The sequence below is a fragment of the Silene latifolia genome, chromosome Y (assembly GCF_048544455.1).
Source record: "Silene latifolia isolate original U9 population chromosome Y, ASM4854445v1, whole genome shotgun sequence".
Taxonomy (NCBI): Eukaryota; Viridiplantae; Streptophyta; class Magnoliopsida; order Caryophyllales; family Caryophyllaceae; genus Silene; species Silene latifolia.
In genome coordinates, this window is record NC_133538.1 from 254,509,732 (window position 1) to 254,521,759 (window position 12,028).

The window sequence follows — 12,028 nt, forward strand, 5'->3', positions numbered from 1 at the left end:
ACTCAAATCCGCTAGGAAGTCGGATCACGTATGTTCCCCTCGAGACGGCAGCCAATCGTGCTCCATTCCCGATACGCAGATCCACCTCACCCTTTACGAGGGGTTCGATGTTCGGAGCCCCTGCACATGATTACACGAGATGAGAACCACAACGAGTATCTAGTACCCAAGTTCCAGTAACTTGCGTGGTTAATCTCAATCATATGAATAAAAGTAGAAAAGGATGAAGACATACCAACAGGTTTAACGCGACCTGCTTTTATGTCCTCATGGTAAACAGGACATGTACGCCTCCAATGCCCAGTCTTGTGGCAATGATGGCATTCCATGTTATCGGTTTTGCTCTTTGTCGTGCTCGATGAGTTACTTGCCTCACCAGGCCCACTCTTACCCGACCACGACTTCTTGAACTTCGGTTTGCCTCTGCTAGGTGCTTGAGCTTTGCCCTTACCCTTGCCCTTGTTTGTCACAACGAGAACATCTTGTTTCATGCTCCCCCTTTGAACTTCATGTCCTTCTCGGTCCGTACGAGAAGGAGTGCGTTCATGGGGACTTTTCTTCAAATCATTCATATAGTAATTGGCTCTAAAGAGCGCAAAACCATCGTGGAGTGAATGAAGCATGCGGTCAATCACAATGTTCTCGCTAATTTTACAATCAAGCGCCTCCAGTCTCTCGACATTCTCAATCATGCTGAGAATGTGTGGGCTAACCGGTTGGCCCTTCTGGAGTATCGCATCAAAGAAGCGAGTGGTATGCTCATAGGTCACGATTCTCGGTGCTTTCGAGAATTCCTTAGTGAGCGTGGTGAAAATCTTGTTTGCACCTTGGGCTATGAAGCGTTTCTGCAAATTGGGTTCCATTGCAAAAATGAGTACGTTCTTTACCGCACTCGCTTCCATACAGAAATCGTTAAACTTGGCGATCTCGTTAGCTCTAGCCGTGGGACCTGGGTTTGGCGGGATGGGCTCTATTAGATATTTGAGTTTCCGTCGGCGGCGGCGGCATTCCGTAATGCCGCCTCCCGATCCCGCGGGTTATATCCATCATTCTTGATCGAGTAGACGATTCATCTGATTCATGAAGATCCGAAGCCAGGACTCACGGTCCAATGTGGCACTTGGCATTGGGTCGTTAGTAGGACCAGCCATATTGTTATTAGCAGTTTAAAAGTTCGTGATCTACACTGAAAAAGAAAGGAAAACAAAAACGAAATAAGCAACTCATCGAGGTGATTTAAGTCTATTTAAAATTCATTTTAATCGTGTAGACTCATAGCACTTGCATAATTGATCTCCCTCAAGAATGATACAAGTGATCCCAAGACTCAATTTCCGTAAATTGATAAGCCAACTGTTTAGCTAGTTCTTTCGTAAGAACTCCTGGTCGATAGATTTCTGTAAATCCTATCAATAGTCCACCATAATCACATGATCGTACGAGTGACCATAGTGTTGAGATAAAATAGGTCAATCAGTTCCAACTTACCCGACGTAGAAGGGGTCATATTATGCCTACCGACGAAGAAGGGATTCATTGGAGTTTGACCTATAAAGACTATTCTCAATTTTTGGTTATACGAGGAAGATCCCATCAACTTAGTTTTAATTCATTTTAAGTGAACGAATAACTAGCATTACGTGAATGAATTAACTTAGGTGATGGCTTAAAAATGATCGTGTGACATAAGAATGTCATAGAAAACTAACGCGTGACCTCTATATGAGTCAGTTTTCATGCAAATATTAGGTGGTTCGGTTTTTAGGCGGAATATGATGCAATCTATCGTTACGATAAAATAAATAAAAATGCAAAACGTAAATAAAAATTCCTAATGTGGCCTATCCTAGTAAAAAGAACATAATACAACTTTGGAATCCACCGTTGGACCCGAGAAGCTTGTCTTGATGTTCCATCTATGTCCATGCAGCGGGAGTGAGCATCCGATCTCCATCTTTAGTCTTCTCAAAATTACAATTAAAATTTACAAAATATAAACCTATTTACATTCTAAATAAAAACTGTAATAAAGAAAAACAAAATGGAGATACGAGATCTCAAAATACAACCAAGATCGTGTTCCATCATTACGGTAACACGTTCTACTAAGGCCACACTAAGTTACAACCGTTTGTAAAATAAATAAATACGTAATGTAAGCATTCAAAACATTCAAAATAACGATAACTGAAATGCATCAACTAAAAACAAATTCATTCGTGACATAATTCCGTAATTATGTTAAATTTATCCAAACCACCTTTAATGATTAAAATTATGTGACAAAACCGCTTTAGTCAAGTTAATTTTAATCCGTGATAATCCGTTACTTTAAATCGTTTTAAAGTAACTAAATGGTACGTGAGTGAACCGTTTCACTATCAAGTGAATGCATAAAATCCGTATTATGCACATGTTAAGGCCAAAAAAAATAAAACCCTTTTTTTTTCTTCACGTCTGGCCGTGAACAGTACCAATTTTTTTTTTTTTTTTTAATTTTAGAGCTGATTGCCGAGAGCTCAAAAGGCAAAAAAAAACAAAAAAAAAATCCCAGCGGTACACAAAAAAAAAACGAGAGCCTCAACAAGCAAAAAAAAACAAGATTGATTTGTTAAAACCAATTGCAATTTAATCTAATCCGTATAAAATTGAAACTACAATTGATACTACTTTAACATATTGCAATAATTATCAATTAAAATTACAATATGCAAAGAACAAAAGGAAGACAAAACATCGTCTGATTAGCACGGTTTACAAAAACAACAACAAAATAGACATGGCACGGAATTCAAGAAAAACAGCCGTGTAAAATATAGACACGGTTTCCAAGAAAAATACAGCCGTGCATAAAAAAAAAAATTTTAGCCGTGCATCCAAAAAAATTTCAGCCGTGTGGTTTTTATGCAACAAAAATTTATCGATTCAATTCGTTTGATGAAAATCACATAGAAAAATTTATGTGGCCTCGCTCTGATACCACTTGTAGGGTAATATCCGTATAAAACCCTTAAATTATAGGACTATAACATAAATTTAATATGTGATTTATGGTCATAAACGAAAAACAACAAAGAAACGATAAAGCATTAGAAATAACCTCGGGTCCTTTGAGATGCGGCCTAAGAACAGAAATTAACAGAGATTTCCTCCTAATCGTTGCACCCAAGACCGTCTGAGACTATGCCCTTGTGCTAGAAATGTATTCTCTAATTGCCTTGCAATATTGAGAGAATTGTTGTGAATTTTACGATGTGAGATCTAGAAATTTCAGAGGAAAAGTGCCTCCAAAACCCTAATATTTTGCAAATGAAAAATCATTAGGTTACAAAAGAGAGAGAGCTCTCTTTTGTTTGCTTCATTCGGCCAAAACCGTGAGCCTCTATGGGAAGTGGGCTTCCGCTTCCTTTTAATTTTAACTCGTGGTCTGGCTCGTAAAATGCTAAATGTATATGACGCGGTTTTATTATAAATCGTCATCGGTTATCGGTTATTAATATATCGACTAATAACACGGATTAGTTGAAATATTAATACATGCCCGACAAAGACAATATTGTATAATTAATTCAATATACATTAATTAAATATAATTTGTTTATATTCAATTTACGAATTAACTGTTTAATTCGCCTTAGCCCATTTTATTTAATCCGTATTAAATAAAATATCTCAACATCGCATTTTGACTAATTACTAGTCAAATAACTCGGACTAACTGCTTAGTCAATTTTCTGGCATCAACATGACTGTATTTTCATACCGTCACATCTCTCAAACGTATCCTATAGGTGTGACTTTTAGGGACCGTTGATCACCGCCATCAGAATGACAATAACGTCAAACTTATCTAGCAAGCCAACCGTTATTGATAAACGTGGACCAACTGATTATAATACAAAAGTATGTCGATCGAGTAGTTCCAGTTCTGCAGGTGGTCGATCGAGTGGAATATCTGCTCGATCGAGTGAATTTGGCAGCACAAGTGCTCGATCGAGTACAAAAGTACTCGATCGAGTACTTCTCATCGTATTTCTGCAAAATGCAATGAAAAACAGCCCCAGAATCGACAAAAACAAGCATCGAGATAGTCTATGTTATAAAAACCATTTATTACAATTTGAAATTGAAATAGAAAGCAAAATAAAATCTCCAGGGTTGCCTCCGGGTAGCGCTAGCTTGATCAGTCGGCTCGACCTTCTTTTTCTTCGAGCCTTTATGGTTAATTACAATCAAAGCAGCTCAAAGCGCAAAGAACTTTGTCAAATAGCTGCGCATGTGCTACGTAAGAGTAAGTAGCACCAAAGTGGAATAGAAAAGTAGGAAATAAAGATATGTAAACATTTAAGTCTAACAAATTTCCTATGGACGCTCCTAAATTTATCCACAAAATATAGGAGCGCGGGAGCAATTGTCAATAAAGTAGGGCTCCATTTCAGATTAACGATTTTGTGATGATAAGGATGGTGAAAAATCATTAAATTGTACGACCTACTAGGAAGGGGTAAAGCATTGGGATGCGACAAAAAAGTCAATCGAGGCAATTTACTATTAAAACAAACAATAAATAAATTATCGTTTACTACCTCGTGTCGGTCACTCTCAATGACGGAATCATCGACAAAGGAAGATATTACCTCTTCCGTGCTAGGAGCAATTACCGACTCAGCTGCCTCTTTGACACCCTTCTTAGTGGAATTCGTCCCGTAAATCGCAGCCTCAAGTGCATCCAACTCGGCTTTGAATAGGGAAGATTCACCGTATCCATTATCGTCATCGAAATCGTCATCAAAATCAAACCCAAATGACGAACCAAAGCTCCCAATGGCCCAACTACTCGATCTAGTAGAATCTTCATTCGATCGAGCAGTTTCCTCCTGATTTCCACTCGATCGAGTAGAATGTTCACTCGATCGAGCACTTTCTCCTGGAAAATCACTCGATCGACCAATAATTGTCACTCGATCGAGTGATTCCTCCTGTACAGCGCTGAAATCCTCGTGTGGGGCAGTGAAATATGATAGAAACTCGTCATCCGAGTCATAGAGATCATCCTCAACATTGGGTAACACGGTTTTCTCAGGGGAGAAACCGCTTGCCTCACTCGATCATAATTCTGCACTTGAGACGCAAGTATCTCCATTAAAGACCTCAGTTCTGCAACCTCTTCTTCTTGTATATCAGCTGCTAACTGAGCAATGTAAGTTTCGAGCTTTTCAAGTCGCGAAGAAGTGTGTCTATCATGATCTTGCCTCTCTCGGTCACGATCTTGCAATTGAGATGCAAGTGTCTTCAATAAGGATTTCAGCTCCGCAATCTCTTCTTCTTGTATATCAGGAGGATCTTGTTGCGGCGGCCATTGATAGGGTGGATGTGGTGGCACAACTACAGCTGCATTGTGCTCAGCAGAACCACATCTCCCGTAGCAGATCACCGACTGTTCCATATAATGGGACATCGGTGATGGGTCAAAGGTACTCAAGCCTTCCCTTTGACCGTCTTTCACCTAGAACTGTCTAGGTAGTACCTATAAGGCCTATCAAAACAAAGACTCAAGGAAAAAGATTTAACGGCCTCAAGGGAAAAATCCCCGAGGCTAAAACAGATAAAATTTAAACAAATAAATAAATAGATTGCCTCCACGCAACGGCGCCAAAATTTGATACTGTCGTTTTGTACCAAAAATAAAATACCTAAGTACTACTAACGAAGTCAGCGGTAAGTAGGGTCGATCTCCACAGGGAGGCGGTGTACTATCTATTTGTCTATTTATCTGTCTAAATGTCACAATTGGGGGTTTTGATTGATTTAACTAAACTAGAGATTAAGGCAAGGGAAAAGAATTAACAGTAAGAGAAGGAAGTATGCTAGGAGTCGGTCCACCGTGGCAGCTATCAGATCTTATACTATCATGAATACTAAGGCGATTAGACTATTGATAAGAAGAGCTATGGTCGTCACCTTTCGGTCCTTAAACCGCCCTAGAGCGTAAAATGCCTTAACTTTCGCCCTCACCGCAATACCCTATTGTAATTAAGCAAGCCTTCCCTTCCAATCTTTCGATCTAGGTCGGGGTTAACTAGATTTATGGTCTCCTGCATGCATTCATTCGACCGGATAACAATTAAATTGCCTAATACAATTCCTATCGCAAGTCTAACCTATTCAAGTCAGTTAAAACATTGCTACCACGGCTTCCCTAATCCTAACATACTAAGGAGATTTAGCTAGACATAAGATTAATAAGAACAATAAATAAAGAGGGAGAGGGAATAATAAACATTAAATAAAAAGAGAGAAAAGAGGGAAGAAATTACTGATATAAATGATCCGGAAATGAAAGAACAAAAGTAACAGGGAAAGTGACAGAAGAAAGTAACGTATATTGATCCCCTGGATGATAACTAATGACATCCTAACTCCTATTTATAAGAAAATAGGAGTATAATTAAACCTAATGACGGAAAATAACTAAAAAGCCCAGCCCGTCAGCAAAATCCACTCGATCGAGTAACTAAATCACTCGATCGAGCAAAAGCATAAAAGGAACTGGTCGATCGAAAGGAAAAATAGTCGATCGAGTACTTATTCATCCTAAACCACTCGATCGAGAAGAAGTGGCTCTCGATCGAATAGAAATAGTTCTCGATCGAGCACTTCTCAGCGCGTAATTCCTGCTTCGCGCACTGAACTTCAAACGGCTGCCATTCCTTCGTTACTTGGACAAATAGGGCGTGGTTGGTGGCGTTGGAAAGTTAAGAGGATAAGCTTTCACCTCCAACTGGAATCACATTAATAACTGTTATAGAACTCGAGATATGGCTCTTACAAGAAGGGACTAGCAAATTGAAGCACTCTCTTGGCTCGCCTAACTTCCTTACTCCAATGCGCATCTCAAAATAGTACTTTCCAAGCTCCGACTTAACTCATCTCCTAAATGCATGCGTAGGGACATGTTTTAGGCTTGAATCTACTACTTATTGGTCCATTCCTGCAATTAAGACAAAATACACCAAAGTAGCATATTCGGGGCATTTCGTAGCATAAAACCACGATAAAAGCATAGAAATACGTGCATAAAATAGGCTAAAAAGACTATATAAAATGCACGTATTAATATCCGTATAAAACCCTTAAATTATAGGACTATAACATAAATTTAATATGTGATTTATGGTCATAAACGAAAAACAACAAAGAAACGATAAAGCATTAGAAATAACCTCGGGTCCTTTGAGATGCGGCCTAAAAACAGAAATTAACAGAGATTTCCTCCTAATCGTTGCACCCAAGACCGTCTGAGACTATGCCCTTGTGCTAGAAATGTATTCTCTAATTGCCTTGCAATATTGAGAGAATTGTTGTGAATTTTACGATGTGAGATCTAGAAATTTCAGAGGAAAAGTGCCTCCAAAACCCTAATATTTTGCAAATGAAAAATCATTAGGTTACAAAAGAGAAAGAGCTCTCTTTTGTTTGCTTCATTCGGCCAAAACCGTGAGCCTCTATGGGAAGTGGGCTTCCACTTCCTTTTAATTTTAACTCGTGGTCTGGCTCGTAAAATGCTAAATGTATATGACGCGGTTTTATTATAAATCGTCATCGGTTATCGGTTATTAATATATCGACTAATAACACGGATTAGTTGAAATATTAATACATGCCCGACAAAGACAATATTGTATAATTAATTCAATATACATTAATTAAATATAATTTGTTTATATTCAATTTACGAATTAACTGTTTAATTCGCCTTAGCCCATTTTATTTAATCCGTATTAAATAAAATATCTCAACATCGCATTTTGACTAATTACTAGTCAAATAACTCGGACTAACTGCTTAGTCAATTTTCTGGCATCAACATGACTGTATTTTCATACCGTCACATCTCTCAAACGTATCCTATAGGTGTGACTTTTAGGGACCAGTTGATCACCGCCATCTGTATGACAATAACGTCAAACTTATCTAGCAAGCCAACCGTTATTGATAAACGTGGACCAACTGATTATAATACAAAAGTATACCCTTTGATCCTTTTAGAGATTTATAAGTCCTTGCACTAACTGTAAAGGACACCAGCCCCAACAAAATATTGCTGAAATTCGGAGTTTCATGGGTTTGGCAAGTTAATACATGAGATTCGTGAAATATTTTTCCAAGATTGCTAGACCTATGACGGCTTTGTTGAGGAAAGAGACCTGATATAGTTGGGATGAGAGTTGTGAGATGGCATTCCAAACATTAAAGGAGTGTTTGACTACAGCTCCTATTATAGCTTTGCTAGAGGGAAGTGAGAACTTAGTGGTTTACACTGATGCTTCGAAGAATGGATTGGGATGTGTCATGATGCAAAATTGAAAAGTCATTGCCTATGCCTCGAGACAGTTGAAGCCATATGAGGAGAACTGTCCTACTCGTGATTTGGAGTTGGGTGCGATTATATTTGCTCTAAAGATTTGGAGGCATTATTTATACGGGGCAACCTTTAAGTTGTTTTCAGATCATAAGAGTTTGAAGTACATCTACACTCACAAGTAGTTGAACATGCGTCAGAGAAAGTAGATGGAGCTGATTGGGGACTATGATATGGAAATCATCTATCATGAAGGGAAGGCTAATGTGATTACAGATGCTTTGAATATGAAGAGTGTGCATTCATTATGCACTGTCATGTCACTGATGAAATTGAAGGATGAGATGACTAAGACGGGGATTCACATGATTCACAAGGGAGATGTCATTGGTGATTTGAGTATGGAGCCCGAACTTTATGATGACATCAAAAGGAAGCGGGTACTTGATCCTAAGATTCAGGAGTGGTAGATAGGGGTGGAGAAGGGTACGGTTTCAAGATTTTCCATCCATACTGATGGGAGTGTTTGATTCGATGGGAGATGGTGTGTGCCTAATGATGCGGAGTTGAAAAAGTTGATCATGATGAAGGCTCATTCCACTCCTTATTCGGTACATCCGGGAGGTGATAAGCTCTATAAGGACTTGAAGAAGACATTTTGGTGGCCTGGTATGAAAAAAGAGGTAGCGGAGTTTGTGGCTAGGTGTTTGACTTACCAAAAGGCCAAGGGAGAACAACGCTGACTACAAGGTAAGATTCAGTCACTTGAGGTACCAGAACGAAAATGGGAATCAATTTCTATGGATTTTATTGTGGGGTTGCCAAGAACTCAGCCGGGTAATAATATGATTTGGGTAATTGTCGATCGTCTGACATAGTCAGCTCATTTTATTCCAATGAAAGATACTTGGAGTAAGATTCAACTGGTTCTTGGGTACCGGAAGCATGTGGTACGATTACACAGGGTACAAAAGGATATTGTGTCAGATAGAGATGCAAGATTTATATCACGGTTTTGGCAAGGGTTGCAGGAATTGATGGGGACTACCTTAAAGATGAGTATGGTGTTTTATCCTGCGACAGATGGTCAAACTGAAAGGACCATCAAGACCCTAGAAGACATGTTGCAAGCATGTGCAATGGAGTTTGGTGGGAGTTGGGATGATAGACTTGATCTGATTGAGTTTTCATACAACAACAGCTATCACACAAATATTGGGATGACACCTAGTGAGGCGTCGTACGACAGGAAGTGTATGAGTCCATTGTGTTGGGATGATAGCATTGAAGCCGTGGTTTTAGGACCCCAAATGGTACAAGATATGGTTGAACACGTACACTTGATTCGACTAAAGATAAAAGCAGCTCAAGATCGACAAAAGTGAGACGCGGATTTGCATCGCAGGGATATCGAGTTCGAGATGGGTGATAAGGTTCTTTTGAAAGTGTCACCTATGCGCGGCGTTATGAGGTTTGGAAAGAGAGGGAAGTTGAATAAGAAATTCATATGTCCATATGAGATTTTGGATCGCGTAGGTAAAGTGGCTTATCGGCTTAGCTTTGCCACCTTCTCTTGATTGGGTGCATATTGTTTTTCATGTGTCATAACTACGGAAGTATGTGAGTGATTCATCTCATGTGCTTGAGGTGTAGAATATTGAGCTGGATAAAGCTCTCACTTATGCGGAGCTGCCAAAGGAGATATTGGATCGTATGGTGCGCAAGACAAGGAAAGGTGAAACCGTCTTGCTCAAGATGTTATGGTCTAATTACAATGTTGAAGAAGCCACTTGGGAACCGGAAGAAACAGTGAGGGAGTGTTATCCACATCTTTTTGAGCAGGTATGTTTGGTTACGGGGTCGTAACCTTTGTCTTTTAAGGGGGGTAGGAGATAGTTGCATGAGTTTTGGGTAGTTTTGAGGTTGGCATGGTTGTGTGATCGTAGTTTGGCTCTAGTCAAGTTCATGGTTAGTGTCTTTTGAGTTGGGTGTTCTTTTCGAGTTGTATAGTTAGTAGGTTGTGCCATATTTGGTTGTACCAGGTATGGTGTGAACTTCGGGGACGAAGTTCGCTTTTAAGGAGGGAAGACTGTAATACCACGGTATTCTGAATTCAGTGCAGTCAGTCGAGTAGGCGGTACTCGGTCGAGTAGGCGGTACTCGACCGAGTATGTCATCGAGTGCTTTTAGATAGGCTACTATTTTGGGTGCACTCGGCCGAGTAGTGAGGAACTCGGTCGAGTAGGGCGTACTCGGTCGAGTACTTCAGGTACTCGACCGAGTACCCGGTCCGACGGTTTAATTTCTGGTGTTTGATTAAGATGATAAGGGAGTTATATATAATTGTTAAACACATCAGTAATCATTTTTCGTAAGCCTAAAAAAATTTCTAATCTCCTCCCTAATCATCTTAATCACATTCTAGCATCTTGTGAGTGGAACCTTAAGCATTTGGAGTCGGTAGTTCCGTGTTCTATTACATTTGTAAGTTCTTGTTTTCTTTAATTAGTTTAATTTCTTTTGTTTAAGTTTAATTAAATCCTAATCTGAGTAATTAGTAGAAATGGGTAATTAGGGTTGATCTTGATACTAGAGTTGTTGTGTATGTATGTTAGGTGGAGATTTCGTAGAGGAGAAGTTTTAGCTGCATGATTGTTGTGTGCTTGATTGCGGAATTTCGAATAAGGTCGGGTTTCCCTACTCAGTCTTTGTACGGTTGATTTCATGTATGGTGATTCTTTGTTGTTGATTATATTACTGTGAGATTGGTTGTTATTGGTATTGTGGTATTAATTGTGAAGCCATTATCAGGAGATTGACTTCACCCCCATATTCGTCCCTTGTGGCTCCCGTCACAAGGGGGATGTGCACTTTAATGATCTGGCATCGCTCGTTGAGATGAGCGGGGCTTAGGTAGCCAAGCTGCGGTCTCCCATTGGCGGTGAGGGTAACCTGTTGCGATGGGTTACCTGGCAGATCTGGGCTACCGCTCAGATAGTGATATTTGGAGGTTGGAGTTATATTGTTACATGATTGAGATTGTTGATTATTGTTATTGTTAGAGCATGTTTTATGGTACAGTTGACTAACCCCTTTTCTGTTGTTGCAAAACCTGCAGTGATCCATTAGGGGTGGTGAGCAGATATCTAGCAGGTATTGATGTTTGAGCTGGTTGCGGGATTGGACGGGACATCTGCGAGACTATCACTTTTTAGCTTCCTCTATAGTTTAGACTTTCTTTTGGTTTAGCCGAGTTGTATTTTATTTTGGGATTTGGAATTTGTAACTTTGTTAAACCTTATTTATATTCATAAATGTTTCATTATGGTATCTTTGATATGAACTACTTCGGGCAACCGAGATGGTAGCACTTCCATTTGTTAAGGTAGGCTTTGGTAAGACACTTTGGTAAGTGGGAGTATTACAACAATGTGGTATCAGAGCGAACGATGCTAGGGTCAAAACTAATGAACCCACTGAACCAAGGATGTGTCTTATAAAATGAACCCCGGGTAGAAACTGTTAGGAGCCCATTTGGCTTTGGATGTATAGGGGGGTCTCATTCCAAATGCTGGCCCTCTTGGTTTTGAACCGATCACCGCGGCGAGAGTTATAGAGAGTGGGTAGATAGAGTGGATGCTATATGTTTATTGGCTGAAATTTTCG

General features: G+C 39.6%; 1 protein-coding gene across 1 annotated transcript; it reads left to right on the top strand.

Annotated features, from left to right (window-relative positions):
• The first annotated feature begins 8,943 nt into the window (after nt 1-8,943).
• LOC141630476 (uncharacterized) lies at nt 8,944-11,491 on the top strand. Its single transcript, XM_074443289.1, has 4 exons — nt 8,944-9,031; nt 9,446-9,675; nt 10,016-10,204; nt 11,444-11,491. The coding sequence occupies exons 1-4, from the start codon at nt 8,944-8,946 to the stop codon at nt 11,489-11,491; spliced, it is 555 nt and encodes a 184-aa protein (XP_074299390.1).
• Nucleotides 11,492-12,028: the final 537 nt, after the last annotated feature.

What these genes read in the sequence shown, in the direction of transcription:
- LOC141630476 (XM_074443289.1), top strand. Translation starts at nt 8,944, where the DNA reads ATGATGAAGGCTCATTCCACTCCTTATTCGGTACATCCGGGAGGTGAT. An exon ending in GAAGACATTTTGGTGGCCTG is followed by an intron (nt 9,032 to 9,445) that starts GTATGAAAAAAG and finishes ATCCTGCGACAG; the next exon opens with ATGGTCAAACTGAAAGGACC. An exon ending in TGGTTTTAGGACCCCAAATG is followed by an intron (nt 9,676 to 10,015) that starts GTACAAGATATG and finishes CTTGAGGTGTAG; the next exon opens with AATATTGAGCTGGATAAAGC.